We start from the raw sequence: 23,981 nt of genomic DNA on the forward strand, positions 1-23,981 counted from the left end.
GTGTGTGTGTGTGTGTGTGTGTGTGTGTGTGTGTGTGTGAGAGAGAGAGACAGACAGACAGACAGAGATTACAATTGCTAATACACTCAGGAGCCAGATAGGGGATGTGTACACACAAACTCCACACATAAAGGGAGGGTGTACACACACAGGTAGACGTATAGAGTGAGTGTGTACACATCACACACACATTTGTACCCACAGATACACACACCATCAGAGTACACACACACATACAGGGAGTGTACATGGGCCTCATTTGGTGGTGTGTAAGTGCTGTCGAGTCGAGTATAACTCACAGGGACCCCGTCCAGGGCCATCCTCACAATCTCCGACACACTCTGCAGTGACTGTGTCAGTCCACCTGACTGAGAGTCTTCTTCTCCTTCACTGCCCCTTCTCCTTCCCAAGCATCATGTCCCTCTCCAAGGAATAGCGCCTCCCAGCAACATGCTCAAAATATGCAAGACAAAATTTTGTCATCTTTGCCTCCAGGGAGCGCTCTGGCTGCGTCTTCTCTGAGACATACCTGTTTTGTTCTCTTGGTGTCCATGGGATCTTCAGTGCTCGTCTCCAACACCACAGCTCAAAGGCATCAGTTCTTCTTCCGTCATCCTTATTCATTGTCCAGCTCTCAGTTGCACCCTAGTCCTCAAACTGATATCATTGCTCCTCAGTCATATGGAGAGGTCCCTGACGGCAGACTTCCCCAGTCCAGTATGTTTTCTGATCTCGTGACTGCTGGTACCTAGTGTATTGATTATGGATTACATTTGTAGTCACACACAAAGATGTAGGTACAGTTAGACACTGTACACACACACACACAGACATACATCCCATGCACCTCTTCTCACCCACATTTACCCAGCTCGTGAGCTGACACCCCACACGTGCACATCAGCTTACAGACTCAGTCTTGTGCAACACACCTTTGTTCTCTGTGAAACCAGATGCCCAGGCTTTTCTTCTCCCTCATCTTCTCTCCGGGTCCTCAAGGACACCTGGGATCTGCTCTCTGCAGCTCCAAAAAGTCTGACTCAGGCAGAATGAACATAAACATGGCTCGGGGCTGTGGTAGCACCCCCCCCCCTGCCCCCCAGGGGCCCAGGCCTCAGCCAGAAAACACGTCAGCGAGTGGCAGACCCAGGCTCAGAACGGCCCCATCCCAGCAGCCCCAGAGCTCAGGCAGCCTGCTCCCACCCACCTCGGGGTCCCCAGAGGGTCCCCCTGAATCAGTGACACTCCCCGACTCAGGACACCTGTGCCTGTCTGTGGCTGAGGTGGTATCTCTGCCAGTGGCCAGGGCAGATGTCAGGTTTTGTTCTTTTCATCAGTTCTGAGTGATCACGTGGCTTTTCCAACAATTGGGCCCCCCCTTTTTTTCTTTCTTTTTTTTTTTTTTAAATTTGTTTATTTATTTATTTTTCATTTCAGTGAACATCTACAGAGATTTTGGAATTCTATTCATTCATTGTTGCACCCTTCTCCCCGCCCACCCCGCCCTCCCCCAATTGGGCCCTTTTGATGTGTGAAGACGCCACGTTTGTAGCCCCTGAGTGTCCACCTGAGCTTCTGAGTGTGGCCCCGGGAGTGAAGCCTGGACCATTGGCTCCACTGGCCTGCTATCTCGAGGGTCTTCCTGTCTCATTTGTGTGGTTCTGCCTTTACCACTTGGTGTCACATCAGGGTTCACTTCTGTACAATGGGAACATCAGCGTTCTTCCCCTCCCCGCCCCCCCCAGGTTGGGAGACAAGGTAGCTGGGCAGCTGAGAGCGGGCGTGGGGCTCGGCCTGTTTCCTCCTCTATTCTGCTCCCGACTCTACCCGCCCTGGGAGCGCACACTCCATCCTGGGACTCTGGGGCCTGTCAGGGGACGGCGTTGCTGAGGGAACAGCTATCGCTCTGGAGCACGTGGCTCGTCTGCTGGCCTCACATCTGCTTCTCTGCTGGAAGCTTGTGCCCCGGAAACAGCAGCTGTGCTTTTGTGCCCAGCTTGGGGGGCTCTCAGGCCCAGACCCCACCAATTATCTAGACCCTGGCGCCTGAGGGAGAACCAAGGGCTGAAATGAACTCCCCTACCCAGGGTGTGGGCCTCTGCACTACAGAGTATTTCAAGACCCAGACAGGACCAGAGAGGGCGCTTAAAGTCTCAGCTCCTCCACATCTGAGCTTTGCGCCCTGGCCTCTCTGAGACTCAGGGCCACCCGCAGGGGTGAGGGGTGAGGCAAGCAGTATCATCGCCATGGACATGGTCACATCTGCACTGCCCGAGCTCACACGTGTGTGTGAATGACGCATCTCCTCTGAGACAGGATGCTGCATGCTCCGAGGATGCATTTGCTCATCTGTGAAGTGAGAGCAGGGCACAGAGGTGGCTGTGAGGACCAAGTGATGCGATGTTTGCAGGGTGCTGGCGCGGGGAGTCACTGTGTATGCCCGTGTGAGTCTCTGTTTCTGCTGCTATGGCCCCTCGTGGCCTCTCCACGGGACTCAGGGGGGCACAGCGTTTGTCTGCAGAGGAACGAGTGTGGGAGCAGACGGCGGATCTCGCTGGCTGGGCCATGTTCTTCCAGGAGGCTTTTCTGTAAAAAGGGCGCAGCTATGATGGGTGACGGTCACAGGTGTGGCACGTGGTCACCCCTGGGTCTCATCCAGAGGGCGTGCAGTGCACTGTGGCCGGCAGGGGCACCCCCTGAGCTGTGCAGGCCAGGGAGACTCCACCGCCCACTTCCAGGCGACCTGCCAGCCATTCACTGAGTCAGCAGGATCTCTGCCCCAGATGCCAGACCAGCTCAGCTGCCAAGACCCATGTGCTGACACCCGCATATGCGTGGGAAGCACCGCCCCAGCCCCAGGCTCCCCTAGTATCCTCAGGGCAGCAGGCGGATTGGTGGTGGCCTGTGACCTTGACCTGCCTGGGTGGGTCAGGGACCTGCGAGTATCTTGGGGTGAGAAGGAAACCAAGGTCCAGTTTAGCAGGCACCACCTGGGTCCCAGCCCTGCCTGGGGTTCGCACCAGAGCCGCCACCTCAAGTGGGAGGTCTTGGTTCATTTGTGGAGAAACTGAGGCTCGGCCAGGAACCTGACTGAGTCCCATGGGGTTGAGACAGCATTTATTGTTGAGAACGTGAGTGGACCATGAGTCCTGCCACCTCCCGACTGTGGACGCCCACTGCCTGGTGCATCTCTGTGTGGGTCAGGGGGAGTGGGAGACTCACTTAGGCGGGGCCTGAGAGGGTCATGGCCTCAGGACACTCTCCACAGCTCCAGCTCTGCGGTGTCTGCCCCTCCCTCCCGGGTGGTCTGTAGATGGGACTGGCCAGCAGGGAGGGGCTCCCATTTCTGGCACTGATCCTCCTCTCATGTCACCTACTGTCCTGGCTGACCACCCCCTGCTGTCCTCTCCCCACCCCCAGGCTACGAGGGTGTGAGCGAGTTCTTCACCGACCTCCTGAACCACATCACCACCGTCCTGCAGGCCCAGAGCACGGACGCAGGGGACGCGGGCGATGCGGCCCCGCACAGGCACAGCCGGCTGCTGGCGGAGCAGGTGGGCAGCCACGCGGGCGAGCGGACGTGCAGCGCCAGCCCGGGCTGCTGCAGCAGTCTGATGGGCCAGGACCCGGCCTGGACGCCGGAGGCCGACGCGGGCAGCACTGGCAAGCTGCAGCACCAGAGACTCGGCTGCACGGCCGCCGTGTCGCCTAGCTTCCAGCAGCACTGCGTGGCCTCGCTGGCCACCAAGGCCTCCTCCCAGTAACTGCGGATGGAGCCCAGGACCTGCAGGGCGGCCCGGGCCACGGAGCCCCACCCGTGACGATGCTACTACGAAGCCCGTGATCTGATTCTCCTCTTTTCAATTTTTAACCTGATTTTCTGATGTCATGATCAAAATGAGGGAGCAGGGGGGAGGTCAATGGCAGCGCCGCGTGGGCCAGCCTCCCGGAAAAGGGACAGCCTGCAGCCTGGTCATGTGCTCAGACCTGTCAACCGAGTTTACACATGCTTGTGTTTTCAACACTAGGCCCGAATGTGGGGTGGGGAAGGGTGTGCGTGCGTGTCTGCACGTGTGTGTCTGTGTGAGTGTGGTGTGTGCATGTGTGTGTGGGCGCATGCCTGTGTCAGTATGTGTCTGTGACCGCTGGGGACCAGGCCTTGAGATGCCCGGGGGACACCTCGCGCGTCTGCCCACCGTGGCGGCACAGAGGGCGTGGACGGCTGCTGTCCCTTCTTTTCTCTGCAAGCCCCCCCCCAGCACCTGACAGCCTCCCCCAGAGCTTTGTCAGCAGTGGGGCCCCAGCCCTCCTCCACCCACGAACGAGCCCCGCATGGAAGGGCAGGGAGAAGACTTCCCAGGAGGGGTCGGGCGAGGACTCAAGTCCAGCGCCGTGGAGTCCAGCAGCCAGGTGGCCAGAGACCCCTCACCTGTGTCCTTGTGAGCCTGCTACCTGCCCCAGAGCCCGAGCCACCTGCTCCCCAGAACCCAGGAAAGGGGCTGCCGTGCTGAGCACAGTCTTTGGACATCATTCCCAGAGTCATGACGTTCGGCTGCACACCTGAAAAGGCCAGAGGAGAACGCTGGACAGCAGCGGGAGGCCCCAGAGATCTCACAGCCATGGTGAAGGCAGGCCTGGGACTTGGATTCTCCCAGCAGGGGGTGCTGCCCACACGGCTCCCGAGTGCCCAGCCGGGGGCAGCTCCAGTGGCCGGCTGTCCACACCCACTGGTCCTCCTCACTCGCAGCCCCTGCCCCTCTCCCATGCTCTCACTCTCAGTTTTACAAGCTCCACATTCAGCTCCCCAGGGGTGCGGGAGCTGTTGCCCCCACATAACACCCCCTCCCCGGCTTCCTCAGCCCCTGATGGCAGCAAAACCCCAGTGCCCAGTTAAGTCCACAGGCCCCCGAGGGAGGAAGGCTGGGTGCAGGACTGAGCTGGGCCCTGGGGTTCGAAGCGGGTGTGGTGCGTGTGCCCCCCGAGTGTGGTGATGGATCTGGGGTGTAGGAACCAAGACCTCCTTGCTGCCCTGTGTGTGTGTGGAGAAGGGGGGCCTGAGGCTGCCAACTGGGACTGGAGGAGGAGGAAGCTTCAGGCCTGGCAGGGGTGGGGCGCTGTCAGGAATGCCCTGCTAATCATGTGGACACCACTTGGGTGTGGGCCCCCATCGGCCCGAGCCCCGAGCCCCAGCGGGATTAGCCGGCCTCATACACTGCTTCGTCCCCAAAATAAACTACTGAAATCAAACCGTCTCCTGCACTGCGTCACACCCGCTCCCCTGCGCCAGATGACTCGTCTTTGAAGAGGGTTTCGTAAACGGTTTTTCCTTATGGAAACATAGTTCCCTCTTGACGTGGGTGCACAGTGACCCAGACGTCTGGATCTTTCTTTTATCTCCCGTCACGTGTGTCAGCGTCCAGGGCTCAGAGACCGACTACCTGCTTTCCAGGGACTTGGTGGTGACACCACCATAGTTGCTTTTTCGGGGGCTGGAATTCGAGGGGTGGGGTTGGCCTGAGGAGACCTGGACCTTTATGGGAGGCCTGGAGGTGCCAGATGGTCACAGTGAGGTCAGCCCTGCCTTGCACCAGCCTGGACCTCCCATCCCGTCATCTCTAAAGGGCCTTAAAAACTGGCAGGGAACTCAACAGGGAGAGGGAGCACGTGTGGACACCCCAGTGGACCCCAGGAAGAGAGGACCTCGCTCTCAGAAGTCACCCGGCTGCATAATCTCCTCTTTGTTCTCTGTTAGCACTTGACTTTGGCCTTGGAGTTTTTGCAAAAGGGGAAGACAGATCCACTAAGAAAAGGCTGGTCCTTAGAACCTTCCAGAGCCTGTGGGGAGGGCCTGCAGGGGTTCAGCATGAGTGAGGCATGTTGTGGAGGGCATGTGCTTGGCCCCAGAGTGGGTCAGCATCGGACAAGGCCGGCGTGCGCTCGTGCCTGGCGTGGTCAGCACATCAGGTTGCTGTCCGGGCTGCTTGGTGGACCAGTGGCCCTTGGAGGTGTTTTTTTGTTTTTGTTTTTGCATGGTTGGGGGAGGTATCAGTGGATGGGCTTGCTGAAGGACACTCCAGAAACAAGAGTCAGGACCTTGTTCTGACTCACGCCTTCCTGTTTCCCAAGATCACTTAGTCCAGATTTGACCCCTGGGGCGTTGGGTCACTTCTGCATGAGCGCTTTGCTTGGGTCAGTAATGATTGTGATTCCATGGTCATTAAAGCCCTGGCATGAGCCGAGCACAGGTATCTGTCCTCACTAGAACCAGGGGGCATTTATTGTTAGCATCATGGAGGTGGTGTGAGTTTGCAGCACCTGGTGGTTGGGCTGGACTGAAAGCCACTTTCTGTCACACTGGGGGAAGTGGAGGGCCAGAGAGAGAGGAGAAGGCCCACAACACGATAGATTGAGGAAAGATACTGTCCCTGTGCGCTCGAGCGTATCAGACAGGGTGGGGATGGCACAGGATGGGGCAGGGTTCTGATCTGTCCCCGGGGTCTCTGTGTGTCCTGTTGACCGAAAGGCACGGGACACTATCAAGCATCACTTGCACGCCTCACACCCGTCCAGGTTCTCCAGGGGCTGTAGTGAGCGTTTTAAGTAGATGTGTGTACATCTTTTAGTCCTGTGATTGCTGTTGTGTGCTGTCAAGTTGGAACTGATAATAGCTGACTATCCAGCAGGTCATCAGAGGCAATAGATTACCCATCCTTGTTCCTCAGAGCAGCTGGTAGATTAGAACTATGTGCCTTTGGGATTGCAGCACAGCTTCTTAGCACTAGGCCCCCCCACCCCGACTCCCTGTGTAAACCTTTAAGCGTGTAAGTATATACACCTGTGGAACATGCACGCACACGGTTTATCCTGTGAAGGAGGGAAGACCCCCAGAGGACATCCTTTCTCCTCCCAGGACACTGCTGAGTGGGTTAAAACCTGGAAGGTTTTCCAGCCAGTGGGAAGCCAGCTGAGCGGCTCTGTCTGCTGGTCAACCACTCCAGAATCAAGGGGGGTTCTGTGGCCTTTGTCTTTCCAACCTGGTCACCAACTCTGCTTTCAGACTTCGAGCAACCAGAGAGAGAGCTATTGGTCACCAACACCGGTGTTCTTATGCTTTAAACTTGCCTTTTCTGCTCTCCCAGAACCTGACTTATCACCTAGTGGGGCACCTAGCAGCATCCTTCCCTTCCTGAGTGCCCTGGAGATGCCAGCCCTTAGCTGGTGCTGCCTGTTGTAAAGACACTGCGCCTTCCACCAGGGACGTGGAGAAAGGCTTCATCCTTGCTTGAGGGTGCTAGGGGCAGCCTGGCCCCCCTGGTTCCCTACACGTCTGCCTGCCTCTAGGACACCGATCGCTGGGTGACAGGCTGTCCCATGCAGTCAAGGGGGTGTCTGCCTTCTGTCCTCTACACAGCATTCCCAGGGTGGTCCTGGGGTAACACCCACACCCATTTCAGAGGGGGCCTGGTAACCTCTGACTTGTCAGTGAAAAGTGGATTGATTTGGGGCTGTTTTCTCTCATGCTGGACAGCAGCACACACCCCCTACCCCCCCCCCCCCCCCAGCCCACGGGCCCCTTCTCCAGACATGCCAGTTTCTCTTCCTCTGTGACGCTAGTGTTTGGAGGGCCCGTCCCCTCTCCGCTGAGTGACCTCAGGGTCTTGCCAGCCCAGCCATGGCCATGCTGCGTGGGTGTGCACTTGGGTCTCCCTGGGAGCACTCCCTAAGTGCATCCCCTCTCGTGTTCTGGCTTCAGAGGGCGGACACCCACTGCGTGACGAGGATCACTTGCTTTATCTCTGCTCGGGAGCAGCGGGTTAGACTCCCCTAACCCCACTCATAACACAGCAGCGCTGAGGGCCGGAGCACATGCGCCCCGAGGGTCTCACTTCGTCCAGTGAAGAGGTTGAGGGTTGGAACGGTTCATCTCTCCGTTTACAGCTGCATGTTTCAAGCACTGAACCACCAGGCTTCATCTGTGCGCATGCGTGCGTGTGTGTACACATCACAGCTTCTGTGCAAACCAGCACTGAACCAGGCCTCGTGTGTGTGTGTGTGTGTGTGTGTGTGTGTGTGTGTGTGTGTGTGTGTGTGTACATAGCTTCTGTGCAAACCAGCACTGTACCACCAGGCCTCATCTGCGTGCGTGCGCACACATCACAGCTTTCTGTGCAAACCTGCGAGTTTATGCACAGGCCCTGGGTCAGGCCGTCTGTTTGCCCATGTGGCTGGGCCTCAGTGATTTCAGGGACCAGGATCCCCCTCTTCTCGTTGTGCTGACCAGTCTTGGATCCCAAGCACTTGGTGGGTTACAGTCAATGTTAACATTTGTTATTTACCCATTGGGGAAGGTGGGGAAGGGAGTGCACACGTGTGAAACATGTAACATAAGTCCATGCTTCTGCTGCCCGAAGCCTTTGCCCCCTGTCCTTGGGGACACACACGCCCAGCCGTGGGCAGCAGCTCCTTGACCAGCCATCCCTGGGTGCCTCTCCTGAGTGTATGCTGAGGATGAGTTACAGCCCTACTGTCTCTCACCCCATCAGGAAGTCTGTGGACAGCACCCCGGCCTGTGACTCGATGAGTCACTTTTTCCTTAGAAAACAGACCAGGGCCTGCCAGGCTCCGGTGAACGTTAAATATGCCCTAAATCCTAAACAGGTCAGAGGTCACGGCAGATCAATTCCGACAGGAGCTGCTGCCCGGCTCCCAGCCCTGAAGCAAAGCTGGTCCAGTGGCTGTGACCTTGGCAGGTAGTGCTTCCCTGGCGCAGCCCCAGCCCCACCCAGCACCGCCCGACCTCTGCGTGACCTGGCCTGACGGGGCTGGAGGTGGGGGTGAGGAAGGGGTACCAAGGCCCTGGGCATGTTGCCTAATCCCTACTGCTACCTGTGAAAGGGCTGCCAGTGTCCCCATTTTATAGATGAGGAAACTGAGGCACAGAGATACAATGTGTTCACAGTTCTGGGGTACCAAACCTACCCATCCCTCATCCCCCATCCTCCATCCTTTAGGCCAAGCCCAGCCCAGCATACGCCACATCAGGAGGGAGACCAGAGTGAGTCAGAAAGAGCCCAGAGCAGGTTTATTTCCCCAGAGAAAGGGCACAGCATCCAACAGTCAGGTGTGCGTGGCTTCCCTCACAGGACAGCACTTACTGCAGTTGTGTCTGGTGGATCTGGTGGTGGGAGGGGTGTGCAGAGAGCTGCCTGTGCCCAGAGAATCGTGGGGTGTGAAAAGTATGGGGGCACCACCCTGCAGAGGGTTGGGGCTGAGAGCAGGAAGGGAGGGGTGGCCCAGGCTGGACACAGGCACTGCTCACCCCCTCAGTTGAAGCAGTGCCGAGCTGTCTGGCCACACCCAGAGCCAGGACCACGGGGTGCTGGGAATGGTGGTGGGGCCCCAGCAGGCCCTGCTCCGCCAGCTGGCCCTCAGCCCCGCCGCAGCGCCTGCAGCTGGTGGGCCACCTTCTCCAGCTCGGCCTCGATGACTGATAGGCTCTCCAGCTCCTGGTCCTAGAAGAGGACACGGGGGTCACTGAGGGCTGGCCCGAGCTCATGGTGAGCCGTGTGGCCTCGGGCAGGTAGCTCTGCCTCTCTGAGTCTCAGAGGATGCGTCCATCCCATAGAAACAATGACCACGGGGACAGAGACACCATGTGAGGGTCATTGCCCTGGGTGGCTGCATCCAGGCCCCATGTCCAGTTAAGTGACCCTGGACAGGTTGAGTCTGTGGGTTCTCAGGACCCAATAAACACCTCTCTGGGGGCTTCCGAAGCCCCGGAACTGGGCCTGCTCCTGAGTGGTTACCTCCTGTAAGGAAGCCCAGCGCCCACCCTACCCCCTGTAGGGCTACCTCCCTGTGCCCTCTGAACTGCCCATGATCCTCCCAGTCAGGCTCGGTCTCCAAATCTCCTGTATGCTAATCACGGTCACAGGGCAGTTCAGAGAGGAGCAATGACTGCCCAGGGTCACACAGATAGGGGGAGTCTGGATGTTCGTCCAGCTTCCCTGTCTGCCCAAGCATTAGGCTGGCCTAGCCCTGTCTGTGCCATTGTGACCCTGATGCAGGGCCCAGCCCAGGAGAGGGCTGTGCCACCTGCCTTGGAGCCAGGAGAGGACATGCCTCAGCCACCAGAGGCCCTTCCCAGGGCGAGAGCTGAGCCCCACAACCCCCCAGCTCTCAGGGATGCCCACCACCTCAATTTCTGGGGTGTCTGTGCTGTCATCTCCCTCACCCCACTCCCAGCATCTGGCCCCACTTGTCACACACCCCATTGCACACATCTGCAAGGTCCCCTGTCCCTCAAGACGAAGCCATCCCGGGAGCCTCTGGGATTCTCTCCACATCCCCACCTCCAGCTTCCTCCTCCACAGAAAAATCCAAAAACCTCCCCCACGTCTGTCCCTAAAGCGCTGCTTAACCTGCCCCTGCTTCCACTCTGCTCTGCCAGCCTTCCTGAGCTCTGCCCCAGCCCAGCCTTCTGGGGGAGTCTCCCAAGAACTCCCCCTCTGAGCATCACTCTAGTTCAGAACTCCCAAAGCATCCACGTCTCCAAAGCAGGGCAGATGGCAGTCGCAGCTGCCCCAGGCGGCCGGCCCCCACCCTGTACCCACCTCTGGTCTGCGGTTGGCACTGCCCTCCTCGTCCTTCTTCTCCTCTGGGTAGCCACGTCCCGGAAGGGGCAGGCCCGCCTCAACGCTGTCCTCCTCGGAAGACGGCCTCCAGCCCCGTCGGATCTGGGGCCCGGGACCCCTGAAGCCATAGGTCCGGGTCCGGAAGGGCAGCTTCATGGAGCGGTCGGGGTCGTCGTCCTCCGTGTCCTCTCCCGCCAGCCGCTTCTCGGCTGTCAGCTCCTTGGCCAGCTGGTCCATCTTGCTCCATCGTTTGGCATCGTCCCACTCCTTGGAGAGCTCTCCCTCCTCTTCCTCAGGCTCCACATCCTTCCCGTCCCGAAAGGGACTTTCAGGGGCTCCTGCCATCCCCTCCTCCTCCTGGGAATATTCCTGTCCCTCCTTCCCCTCGGGGGGCTGTGCCTCCTCAGACCCCATCTTCCTGGCTTCCTCCGTGGCCAGGGCTTCAGACTGACCTTGAGCTGGACAAGGACAGGACAATGAGGGAGGGGTCTCCCCCTTCTCCAGTCCCTGCCCGTCCCCAGGGTCCTCAGCCAGGGCCACCAATGGGGAAGAGGACCTTGGAGACTGAAGGTTAGCTCAGCCTCTTCTCTCCATCCAGCCCCACCAGGACGGACAAGCCCTCTCCACCACTCATTCCTAGAACCTCTCAAAGCAGTTCCCTGCGCTGCAATCCTAAAGGTGCATGGTTTGAATCCCCCAGCTGCTCCGTGGGGGAAGGATGAGCAGTGTCCTCTGTGATTTCCTGCCTCTGAAAACCCCCTGGAGGGTCAGCTACGGGTCAATTCCGACTTGAAGGCACACAACAACATCAACAACTCAAAGCCCCATGGCTCAGGGGGCATTGGCTGGAGTCTGCCTCTGCCTTTACCTCCTTCCCTTGAAACTCCTGACCTGTGGGGGTCAGCAGGAAGTGACAGGGAGGTCAAGGTCCTCTCGAGGAGCCAGGGTTCCTCTTAAACCCTGGTTGGAGCAGATGCTGCCCCAGCCTGATCCCACCTGCCATGCTGTCCCTCTGTTCCCAGGCCCGCCCACCCAGCTGCAGAGCCCACTCACCCCTTGGGCACCATCTAGGCTATGTGAGATAGTGAGAGGTGCACGGCTCACATAGACCTAGGGTGGACAGAATCTCAGCTTTGCTACAAGTCAGCTGTGTGACCTTGGGCCAATTGCTGAACCTCTCTGAGCCTCAATTTTCCAACAGGGACATAAGGACTGCCTTTCCGACTGCAGTTAACTTGGAATATGATTTGTGAGGTCTCTCCCACCACCTGCCCCTTCACCCCAACACCCTTGGGGGCCCAGCCAGCATACATACCTTTGTTATTCCTGATCTCCTTAGAGTCGAGATGGGGGTTCAGTGCAGCAGTGGGGGCTTCTTCCTCAGAGGCAGATTTCTCTGCAGCTTCCGCCTTCTCTCCCACATCCTCTTCCTCCTCCTCCTCCTCCTCCTCTTTCTCCTTCTTTGCCTGCAGCCCTTGCCCTGCATCTACATCCTCTGTGTCCACCAGAGCCCGTGGGGGGGTTTCAGCGACCCCCTCAACCTGTGGGCCTGGGTGTTTCTGGTCAGGAGGGCTGCCAGGGTGGTGACTATTTGCAATCTCCTCTTCACCGGGGGCCTGGTGGGTCTCCATCTCGGACCCCTGCACGGGTGGTGGGGATCCCTGGGTCCCAGAGTCTTCTATGTCTTCATCATGGTCCTCTGCCTCCTTAGAATCACCCCTTTTCTCCACAGTATCCTTGTACGATGCCTCCTCCATCACCTCTGCAGAAATAACAGAGTCAGACCCTGGGGACAAGGCTGTACCTGAGTCTCCCCCGGAGGCCACTTTCAGGCCTCAGTCATTATGCATTCTCATGCCGCCTGTCAGAACTCTAAACATCATGTTAAAATTACATTGACCCTCTCCAGTCCTGCTCCAAGCACCCCAAACTAGACTTAGGGTTACCCTCATCTGAGCCTGGGCTTGACCCCTCATCTGAGCCTGCATGAAATTGTGTTCCTTTCTTATAATTTTGCCTTGTAATTCAAATCAAAATGCGTTCCAAACAGGTCTTGCAAATGGCCAAGGAAGCGAGCTCTACGAGGGCATCTGCTGAGCTGTGTGGTAAGCTGGGGTAAAGGCCTTAAGGTCAGTGAGCACCATGCCTGCAACTTCAGCCTGTTCTCTCTCCCTCCACACGGCTGCTCCACCTTCAGCGTGCTGTGGAAGGGCTCAGCTCCCTAGTATGTGCAGGGCTTCATTAGAAGCTTTTTTCTTTTTTTAAATTTTATTTTATCTTATTATTTTTTGTGTGTACTGTCAAATCAGATCTGACCGGTACAGAAGGAGATTGCCCCTCCTTCTCCAGCAGAGCATCTGGTGGATTAGAACCAGAAGGTTTTTTCTTAACACACAGGTGAAGCTTGCACATGACTAATGTAACTGATGTTTGTTGTTGTTTTGCACCATTGAGTCAATTGCGACTCATAGCGACCCTCTGTACAATAGCCCTGAAACCTGCTCTATCCTGTGCCAACTTTACTGTCTCCGAAACACTTACCCTCATTACCCCAGTCACTGTATCAATCTATCTCATCGATGGTATCCCTATCTTTTTCTGTCTCTCCACCCTTCAAGTATAGATGTCCCTCCTTGCAACATGCCCAAAGTATGTCAGATGAAGCCTCAGAATCCTTGCCTCCAAGGAGCAGCCTGGTCTCACTCTCTCTAGCTTGAACCTGTTTGTTCTTCTAGCAGTCCATGGTATATTCAATACTCCTCTCCAGCACCACAGCTCAAAGGCATCCATTCCCTTTCTATCATCCCTAGTCATTGACTGATATTGTACATATTAAAAATTAATTAATATGTAATTGTATATATTACGGTTTCCCCACCCCAACAATTTCTAAAGGGCACATATTTTCTTGGAGTTGCCTTGAAACAGCAGTCTAAAAATCTCTCCATCCACACAATGATTTCCGTAACAAAGCTCTGCCAAGCACAAAGATATTGCAGAGCAAAAATGTCACTCTGGGCACTAAGGTGCTCCTGCATTTTCAATAGCCTCTAAATAGGGAGCACAGGTGGCCTATTGGTAAGTTGTACTAGCAACCCAAAGGTACATAGTTTGGATCCACCAAGTGCTCTGTGGGAGAAGGATGGGAGATCTCCTCCTGTGCTTCTGAAAACCTGCTGGAGGGTCAGCTATGGGTCAGTTACCACTCAACAGTGCACAACAGCAGTATACGCTGGACAGTGAATGAAACAGAACAAAGCAGAGCAGATGCCTTTGGATCATGGTGTTGGCGAAAGGTACTGAATGTACCGTGAACTTCCAGAAGAAGGAGCAAATCTCGTTCAGAACAAGTGCAGCCAGAGTGCTCTTCAGAGACAAGCAGGGTGAGACCTCATCTCGCGTATTTTGGGCGTGTTGTCGGAAGGGGCCGGTCTCTAAACGAGGGCATGTTGCTTGATAAAGTGGAGTGTCTCTGAGAGACAGGAAGGCCCTGAACAAGAGGTAGTGAAAGGTGGCTTCCTCAGGGACTCAACCATGGTCACAGTCCTGGGAAGAGAGCAGATCAGGCTGTGCTCGTTCTGCCGTAAAGGAGTCAGCGTCACGACCGATACGACGGCATGTCACATAACAGAGCCACCAAGAACAGAACACCACTGGGGCACCACCAAGCCGCTCATCCCCCTCTCACAGACACACAGACTGACCCCCAGGAAGGATCCCCTGTCAGACTCGTGCAGTCTGCAGGCCGAACCCGAGCCTCTGAATGCTAAGACCAGGCTCCCTTCGGGGCTCACGCGTGGCTACCTCCCCATTAAATCGTCCACGCCTCCCAGGTTTCTCAGAGATCAGGGACGCCTCGCCGTCTGTGGAGACACTGGAGTTCATGGAGCAGCTGTCGTTGTTAGGTGCTGTCTAGTCGAGCATGACTCACACAGCGAGCGACCCAGGGAACAACGGATCTGAGCCCTGTCCTGTCCTGTCCCAGCCTCACTATCTCCAATACTCTCCAACCGATTGGAGATTGACTGCATCAATCCATCTGGTTGAGGGGCTTTTCTCTTTCACTGACCCTCCACCTTTCCAAACATGCCCCTCTCCAAGGAAAAACCTCTCCTCGCAACATGTCCAAAGTACGAGAGACAAAGCTTCACCATCTTTGCCTCCAAGGAGCACTCTGGTTGCACTTTTTTCAAGACATATCTGTTCATTCTTTCAGCAGTCCATGGGACATTCAGTGCTCTTCTCTAACACCACAGCTCAAAGGCATCAATTCTCCTTCCGTCATCCTCATTCACTGTCTAGCACTCAGAGGCGTATCCCAAACCTTTGAGACCTCACTGGTCAGTCTTCCTTCTCAGCCACAGCCATTAGCTGACCACTGAGCTCTAGAACCAACCTTACCCACCCCTTTCCAAATGCAAAGGGCTGGACCCTTGGGGGCAGTGTGTGGTTGCTTCTAGACAAGAAGGACAGGGTAACAGAATCATGTAATCTAGTCTGTGATCTGTTTGACCCCGCAAAGCTCTTTGGTTTCAGGGAAGCTGATCTAAGCTCATTTAGTGTTTCAAGCCTGCCCCTCTGGGATCTTTCCTGAGCCTCGAGTATTCTAAAACCAAGATCCAAACACATCACTGCTGAGTTAATTCTGACTCATTGCCAAAAAAACACCCAGAACTCAACTCATTGCCATCTAGCCTGAACCGACTCATAACTGATCCTCCTTTAAAACCTCCCAGTGCGTTTTCAGAAGCGGTAAATCTCATGGGATGAGGTTGCTGGTCTTTATTCCAAGGAGCTGCTGGTAGATTTGAACTGCCCACCTTTGGGTTGGCAGTGCAACTTCCTACCCTTCAAATCCATGGAGGGCAGGTGTGGAGGTAGGGCTGCTTTGCCGCTGCGGCCGCTGTGCAGACCCAGAGCTGGAGCTGCTGGCTCAGAGTGATGAGGGATCATGAGAGACCGGGCGTGAGACACAGCCTGACTCAAGCCCCAGTTCTGCAGCTCATCAACTGGGAAATCTTGGGCAAGTGCTTAACGTTTTTGGGCTGCATTTCCTCATTTGTTCAGGGAAGATGGTATTATCCTCCATACAGGGTCTAAAGGAGCCCTCGTAACTGGTGCCATTGCCCTTGTCCACCCTGCCCCTGCCCAGCCTCTGGTTGCACCACTGACACTGACCTTGCAGCTTGTTCTTCTCAGTCTGCTTCTCAAGAACTTCAGAGAGTTCATCCTCGAAGTCGCTGTGTTTCTTCTGCTGGTGTGCCCTCTCCTTGGCGCCTGTGTGAGAAGAGGGAAGAATCCCTTCTGGTCAGAGCCCAGACTCGGATGTTTGTCTAAGCAAATGAAGGCTTCAGTTTCTTCATCTGTGAACTGGGCACATCATGGTCTAGGCCTGCCTGAGGAGAGACTGCAGGGCCAGAGCTGGGAGAGGGGTGGAGCATTGGAGGCCTCTGCCTGCTCCCTTCAGGTGGTCATGCCACTCTCCAGGGTCACTTTCTCACCTGGGGAATCAGAGCACGCCCTGATGCCCCACATAGCGACAAAGGCTCAAATGAAGCCTAGGGTCTCAGGGGCCGGAGCAGGGGGCACCTTAGCTCCTTAACTGGTAGCTCGGGGGAACATGAACTCTGCAGCTTAAGGTCATGGTGACTGCTTGTCCCCTGCCCCCCAGACCCCATGAATCCAGGCCCCAGGGGACGATGAACACTACACTGGCATTGGAACCAGAGACCTGCCCAAGGCTACTACACTCTCCACCACTGTGCCCACCCCGTAGTGCCTCCGAATGGCCCCTTGACCAAGCCAGCTCTGCAGGTGCAGACGGCTTTCCCCCATTATGGGAACTTCCAGGGCAGCCAAAGAAAGCTGACCCAATGACCAGCTGCCAAGGAATATGGCTGGCGCTGGACTCAGGCAGGCCTGGAAGGGTGACCTTGGATGGCATGCACTCTCTCAGATGGGGCTGTTCCTCTGGTGCAATGCTGTTTTGCTGCTAAGGCTTAGAAATCTGAGAAGATATTGTGGAAACCCAGGAGACAGGACAGAGGATGGATAGATGGACAAGCAGATCGTGAATAAACAGACATCTTCTAACAGAAAGCAATCTTATAATGTCATATAGAGTTGTTACCAGGGATGCAGATGGTTCTCATACTTGGCTTTTCCCTAAAAGCCTGGAGAATTGGATTCACCCAGCAGTACCACAGAAGACAGACCTGCTGGTTTACTTTAAATACAGTTTTTTTAATGCCTTTGAAAGCTCTGTGGAGCACCGTCTCCTCTGGCACATGGGGTCGCCAGGAGTCAGCGTGGACAGATTGGTAGCTGGCTTATATCATGAATTGTTCATGTTGAATACACATGTGGCCAGTCCAGGAGTAATCTCCTGTAATAACCTCTGTTGATATAGTATTTCTTTATATAAATATAATAAGTTAGCAATTTAAATTAAAATGACTAGCCTGTAATAAAACATTTAATGCTTGGCGAAAACAGCAACACCAGGGTCAACGATGGGAAGTCAATGGCATGGGTTACCATAGCCACAGCTCCACCCAGCACCAAAGACGTGCTGGTGTCCACCCATCCATCCTCCCAGGAAGCGTGGGAGGTGGACGCTGACCTTGAACGCTGACTGGTGTGAGAGAAAGGACTGCGTGTTAGCTTGGGAAAGGCCCTGGGGTGTCCCCATTACTGCGGTGACTGGAACTCACCTTGCCCCAAGTCTCTCTGTCCCCTCACACATGGCATTGACTGCCCCAGAGGCCTCAGCATTGGGGGGCCCCAGCCTGGAGCAGCTCTCACATCTCTACCCACTCAGACACAGCCCACCTCTGATGAGTTGGGGAGAAGATGACGGTTCATGCTTGCGGGCCCCTTCTCAGGGAGAAGCCCAGCCTTGTGCATAGATAAATGGCACATTCCTCAGCAGGCAGCTAGTGGTCCGTGCAGGATTAGAACTCAGGCTTCCCAGCTTCCAGGGCAGGACTCTTGACTTACATTGCCCAGGAAGGAGTCTAGGCCTGGCTAAGTGGATCGCTGTCCTCTAGGATACCAGCCTATCCCTTCATCACAGAATCTTGTCAAGGTTTTGCTGGAATAGTCTCAGTGACGGGGTGCTCACTACCGCACACAGTCACTTCCTTGATGTAGCATTAGTCGTTATTTTTGCGGGTAAGCAAACATCACCCTGGAGCACACTGTAGGCCTGGCCTGGATTTGGGCAACCAAGACCGTGCTTCCCTGAAATCCCCTTTGAGCAGCTGAAGCTCATGAGGAAACTGGCCCCCTTCTTGCTCCTGGACATCAATTTCCTTGTCAGCTCAGAGAGAGCAAGAAATCTTTTTTTTTTTTCAATCTGCTCTTGAACGTGCCCCAGGGACACAGCTGGCACGGCAGTGTCTTTGGGGTATTGGGATAGTTGCATCTAGTCTTGGCAGGAACTGAACTCACTGTGTGACCCTGGACAAGCCATCTCTCTGCATCTTAGCCTCTATGACTGTCAGTAAGAGATCAAATCAGGTGGGACAAAGCCCGCCCCGCCACCTTTCAGTTCTGCAACAGAAAGGAAGTGGCTGGGTGCCAGAGAGACACACAGCTTCGCTCAAGCCACCACCCTAGCGACTGGAATTTGCCCAGAACGAGGCACACAGCTGGAAAATACCTTGGAGAGCAAGGTCTTGGAGCTCCTTCAGCAAGTTTTGGTGTCGCAGGATGGAGAGGATCCGGGCATCTGCAGTGAAGACAGGCATGACGGGTGACGTCCCGGGCACAGCCCCAAGAGAGATTACCATCAATACTTTCGGCTGAGCACAAAGAATTTATGCTGGAAATGCAAAACCTGGTGGCAGCAGCCAGATCGCTCTCTGGATAACACTTGGAAGCCCCCCTTCTCTCTAAGGTGTCAGTTTCCCGCTGTCTCAGCACCCAGGCTTCAGCCAGAGGGTGACAGGCCCTGAGGATTAGGTGGTGTTTCTAAACACAACGCGTGTCCCCTCTGCCCACACTTTTCTCACCCTGTCCCCACCATCTGGGACATCCTTTCCTCCAGATAGCCAATTATCCTTTTAAAGCCCAGTCCTAATGCCATTGGTACTATCTCTGCAGTGACTTGGTTGGGAAAACGTTCTATCCCCACAATATTATGTTATTTATCATGCATCCTTATGGTGGCCACCAGGTGCCAGAGGCTGTCTGTCCTAGGCATTGGGGACATGTTGTTGTTGTTGTTGTTGTTGTTGTTGTTGTTGTGTGCCATCGAGTCTCTTGTGACTCATAGAGACCCTATGTACAACAGCCCTAAACTCTGCTCTGTCCTGTGCCAATCTCAGTTTCCAACACACTCATCCCAATTGCCCCAGTCACTGAATCAATCCACCTCCCAGAGGGCCTTCCCCTCCTGCACATAGTACACATAATCTTGTCTGCAGGGAGCTCCCACTCTGGTGGGCTTGGCATTGCTGCCCTGGTTTCATTCTGCCTAAAATTCTAGTTACCTGTGTTCATTGTTCTGTCCCCTTTGTGGGTCTCTTCAGGCCTTGGGACGGTGCCTGGCCGAAGCCTGATGCTGGGTCAGTGACTGTTACATTCTATCCAAAGCCCTCTTCTAGCTTCCCAGAAGGCAGCATCCCTCATCCGCAAACATGACACTTACCTCCTCGCAGGGTCTCAAAACACTCTTGGCTGACAGGCATGGGGCTGGGCTTGGAGAGCGTGTCAGAGATGACCTCAACAATACACCTCATCACCTAGGAAGAGAGCAGAAGGTGGGCTGAAATTGGTGTGAGTACTGAGCTCAGCATCCAAAGGCCTTGGTGCCGATTTATAAGAACACAAGTTCTGGAGTCCATAGATGGTTGACTCAGAGGCACAGCTCTGCTTCCTTGGCCAGGCAAGATTAACAGTAACATCATGTGCCGGCACCCCAGTAGCAAGTCAGCCAGTGCCTCCCATTCAGACTCTCATGGTGGAGGTCAGGGATGGAGGGTGAGGGCCTGTATCTTCTCACATTCAAGCAAGGCTTCCCTAATCTGTAGGGATCAGAAAACCTTCAATTCAGAACCAACTCATAGCTGACCCTCCAGCAGGTTTTCAGAGGCAGTAAATCACATGGGAGGTGATTTCCCATCCTTCTCCCATGGAGAAGCTGGTGGATTTGAACGGTGGGCCTTTGGGATTACAACACAGCTTCTTATCACTGCTTCTTCTTTCTCCTACAGAGTGGATTAGAACCACTGACCTTTTGGGGAGCAATAAAATACTTAATTCAGGGCTCCTTAGGCTAAAACTAAGAGTAGGTCTTCAATAAATGGACACTGTTATGTCTAGAGTTTCCCTTTCTTGATCTCCCACCCACCTTGGGATCCACACATAGTTCTCTCTTCCCAAGTCTGCCTACAAGAACTGGTGGTCACCTGGTGTTTCCAGGGCAGGATCTGGGACGACAGGGAGCCACAGGGTCTTGAAAAACCACTGCAGTTGTGCATATGCTTAACCATCACCTACTCCAGGAAGCCCTTCTGGACTGTCCCAGTACCTACTTGCTGTCAGTGTAAGCCTCATAGTCTAGCTCTTGACTGTGAAATGTGGCCCCTGGCTGATTATGGAGCACACAGCACCTCCATCTGGATGCTGTCCCAGGTAGACAGCAGTCACACCTCCCAAAGTCTTGTGTACTGCCCAGCAAGGTGCTAGGGACAATTAGGTACCAGGTAAATAGGTCTACTCAGATGATGGTGCCAACTTTAGTGTGGTATCCTACTTGTATCATCTCGAGCAAGTGGTTTAAGTGTCCGAACCTCAGTTTCCTCATCTGTAGAATGGACATTAAGAACCCTGCCTGACTGCCCTTCCAGAGAACTGTGGCCGAGATGGGTCAGTGTCTGTGAAGCATAAAGCATCGCACACACCTGGGGAGGAATCACAACTCCAGACCTGCTTCAGCTGCCTCGACCCAGCAGAGCAGCAGGAGGTGTCAGACAGGCATCAGGCACGTCTGGCGGGGAGTGAGGGGGTGGTAGGCTGTGTCCATGGGGTGCCAAGGTAACCAGCTCGAGGATCTAAGATGACAAACTGGCAAACAGCCTTTGTGGTATCTGTAGTCACATCCTCAGATGGAACACTCAAGACTTCATCAGCCACTCTGTGCCTCTGACCCCAGATGCTGGACTTGATCCAGTGACCTCTCCAGGAAGCAGACAATCAGTCCTGCTGCCTGGACCCTGTGGCTCCCTTTAGTCCCAGACCTTGCCCTGGAAACACCAGGTGACCACCAGTTCTTATAGACAGACTCAGGAAAAGAGAACTATGTGTGGATCCCAAGGTGGGTGGGAAGATCAAAAAAGAGAACCTCTAGGCATAACGGTGTCCATTTATTGAAGACCTAGTCTTAGTCCTATCCTAAGGAGCCCTGGATTAAGTATTGTATTGCTCCCCAAAAGATCAGTGGTTCTAATTCACCAGTCACTCTGTAGGAGAAAGAAGAAGCAGTGATAAGAAGCTGTGTTGTAATCCCAAAGGCCCACCGTTCAAATCCACCAGCTTCTCCATGGGAGAAGGATGGGAAATCACCTCCCATGTGATTTACTGCCTCTGAAAACCTGCTGGAGGGTCAGCTATGAATCAGTTCTGACTTGAAGGCACATAACCACTACAATAAACCCTTTGAGAGCAGGTCTATCTTGCCCTCTAGGGTTGCTATGAGCCAGAACCTAATGATGGCAGTAGTCTGGGCTTAAGTTTTACTATGTGCTGGACACTTCACTTCCTACTAAAAATTCTACTCAGGCAAAATACTACAGTTAGAAAAAAGTGGAAGCATGGAGAATCTAAGGAATTGTCCCCAAGGCTGCAGAGCAGAATGAGTTTTTGTTGTTGTTGTAGACTCATAGCAACCCTATGAATGAAAGACCTGGACATATAACTCCTATCCTATCTCCAGGTTCATAGGGTTTTGGGAGGCAAGCTATTTTGGAAGTGGATGCCACTCCTGCTTCCAAGCTTGTTTTAATTGGGGAGCTCCACCAAATGCTGTCCACTATGAGTAGCCATTATCACATCTGACACATCAGTGTCACAGTGTTCAGCTCCACAGCAACCATGAGTTACCTCTGTACAGGAAGTGGACAGACCAGGGCTATATGACCTAGAAGAATGTTTGACCAAAAACAATTAAAAACAGGCCTGAGGGCCGTGGATTAAAGTCACCCACCTTTGGCTTGGGCCAGATGATCTCTCTATATGCTGTTGTGTTCAATGAGTGGTAGTGACTTAAATTCAGTACTAATTGTAGACTAGCAAAGTGGAAGCTCTCACTGAATGCATTGAAGTTGGGATCTCTTTGATACCTTGGGTTTTAACTGTGGTCTCTATGGAATGGACAAAAGCCACTTCTGAAAGGGTGGGGAATGAAGATTTCCCTGAGCTTCAAGTGGAGCATCTGTGATCACAAGAGATTGGACAAGAAGCCTCAGCTAAACATGAACGTGTTCCAAGTATCTGCCCAGTGTGTCTCCTGCTGGCCAGAGTATGCCCAGCCAGTGCCTCATAATGCCCTTGCCCCATTGACCTCAGCCATCAGGCTGCCTCCTTAGGGTACCAGAGCATGATAAAAATGTTTTCACTGTGGCCCTTGGGGGAAGCCAAGACCTGAGCACCTGTGGAATGAGCGGGTGTTGTTGGCAGCACAGCCTTGAGAAAAGAAGAGCAAAGGGGCCAAGGCCAAGTATTTCTCCCACGTCTGTGCTGTGCACTCTCTGAAAAGCAAGCCACTCCCTCCGCCTGAGGGTGGTCTTTGCAAATTCCAAGTGTAGGAGACAATGGATGTAGCATTTCAGCCCACTATGCAAAACCCAAACTCCATTGGGCTGCACACCCAGCTTCAGAGGAAGCCAGGGAAATCCTCATCACAGCAGGAGGGCAGGGAAATGGAGCAATCTTTGATGTCTTCTTTTGCAAGCTGTCCCCAGGCTCGCAGCCGCAGTGCTGGCTGCTGGCTTTGTGCCAGATTCACTCCTGCAGCTGCCGAAGAACTAGCTATGTGGTGCCTACTGGGGCTCCCATCCCAAGGTATCCCCAGAACCCATCTTACCTCAGTATCCCCTTTACTCATCGGGCTGTTCACCGGGAGGGCAACAGCTGGGAAGGAGAAGAAAGAGTTGGGGGTCACTCTTTGGCTCTGTAGGGATCCCAATCCTTCCCAACCAGGTCACTAGGAGTCCATACATTCAATGTTCCCTCTCAAAGTTGCCTCTTCCCAAATCAGGGGCTGTGTGGATTTTGTTTCTGTCCCCTTACTCCTGTCCCCAGGGGGTTGGTCCACAGAGGCTGTGCTGAGCAGACCTACCGCTCCTCTTAGGGAAGTCTCCTGCTGAGGAGGCAATGTGGGAGCTGGGGGGCAAAGCAAAGCTGGAAGGAGGAGAGGGTGTGGGGAGACGGGGAGGGACCCCAGACGTGAGGGAAGAGGGGAGATGAGGGAAAGAGACGAAGGAAGAAAAGATTTCTACAGATGAGACAGAAAGGTAGAAGTGCAGAAACTGGGAGAGCAAGAGGGAGGCTGGGGAGAGGGAGGGAAGGGAAGCTGTGAGAGCAGCAGCTCTTCCAACTCCCCCCATTGACCTTGGCCAGCCATGGCCACGGAACTGGAGCTGGCCTAACTGCAACCTAGATGCTGAACCAGATCAGGGGTGGGGCACGAGAAGACCATGGCCCCCGGGGTCGGGGTCAACCCCAGGGAGTCAGGTCTGCGGTTGTGCGGTCGCAGCCGGTTGTGCGGTCGCAGCCCGAGGCCACATAGCTTGGCCAGGCAGGAGACGGAAGGCGCTGTCCGCGGTGCTGAAAACTCGGTGCGCCCATATGTGCACGGAGGGCGCACGGCGCTGAGCGGTGCCTGGACCTCTCAGACCGACCAGGGCAGGCAGGGGCGCTCCGGAGTCCCCCCCGTTGAGTCCCCCCGCGCTCGCTCACCTTGCCCGGCGCACAGCAGCAGCGCCAAGACAGTGGCGGAGCGCATGGCGAGCCTTGGGCGCAGAGCAACTGGAGGTCTGGGGCCGGATCCCGCGAGTTGCAGCCGCACTGTAGGTGGGTTGTGGCCGCGCTGGCGCTGGGTCTAGGGCTCAGCGCTCTTGCGTGCGTCCGTCAGTCTGCTCGTCCAGCTGTCCCTCTGCGCCAGGTTGGGCACTGCAGCACCAGCACCCGCGCGCCCAGCATATATACCCTCGACCCCGGAAATGACGTCAGCGGGGCCGCCCCCTGCCCCTGTTTCCCCACCCCCTGGGGGTCCGTACTGGCCCTCTCCACAGCCAGCTTTAACCCTCGCTGCTCCTGGATGTACCAGCTCATAGCATCTGG

At 55.1% G+C, this 23,981-nt stretch overlaps 2 protein-coding genes across 2 annotated transcripts in view; one reads left to right on the forward strand and one right to left on the reverse strand.

The window, feature by feature from the left end:
- Positions 1-3,764, forward strand: part of ITPK1 (inositol-tetrakisphosphate 1-kinase) — a 168,321-nt gene extending 164,557 nt beyond the window's left edge. Inside the window, exon 10 of the mRNA XM_006879106.1 lies at positions 3,421-3,764. Within this exon, the coding sequence (XP_006879168.1) occupies positions 3,421-3,764 (344 nt within the window). The remainder of the gene's footprint in view (positions 1-3,420) is intronic.
- Positions 3,765-9,428: 5,664 nt separating this feature from the next.
- Positions 9,429-23,643, reverse strand: CHGA (chromogranin A (parathyroid secretory protein 1)). The gene is made up of 8 exons (XM_006879107.1): positions 23,598-23,643; positions 22,723-22,769; positions 19,288-19,381; positions 18,298-18,366; positions 15,813-15,911; positions 11,950-12,396; positions 10,614-11,086; positions 9,429-9,512 (listed from the first exon to the last, which is right to left on the reverse strand). The coding sequence occupies exons 1-8, from the start codon at positions 23,641-23,643 to the stop codon at positions 9,429-9,431; spliced, it is 1,359 nt and encodes a 452-aa protein (XP_006879169.1).
- Between the last annotated feature and the right edge of the window lie 338 nt (positions 23,644-23,981).

Source organism: Elephantulus edwardii, unplaced genomic scaffold, assembly GCF_000299155.1.
Source record: "Elephantulus edwardii isolate Elephantulus edwardi_28Jun2011 unplaced genomic scaffold, EleEdw1.0 scaffold00002, whole genome shotgun sequence".
Taxonomy (NCBI): domain Eukaryota; kingdom Metazoa; phylum Chordata; class Mammalia; order Macroscelidea; family Macroscelididae; genus Elephantulus; species Elephantulus edwardii.

Excerpts from the sequence above, each read along its gene's own strand:
- CHGA (XM_006879107.1), bottom strand. The coding sequence starts at position 23,643 with ATGCGCTCCGCCACTGTCTTGGCGCTGCTGCTGTGCGCCGGGCAAG. Across the intron at positions 12,397-15,812 it reads TGAGAAGAACAAGCTGCAAG|AGGTGATGGAGGAGGCATCG; the intron begins GTCAGTGTCAGT and ends TTATTTCTGCAG. Across the intron at positions 11,087-11,949 it reads GGAGATCAGGAATAACAAAG|GTCAGTCTGAAGCCCTGGCC; the intron begins GTATGTATGCTG and ends GTCCAGCTCAAG.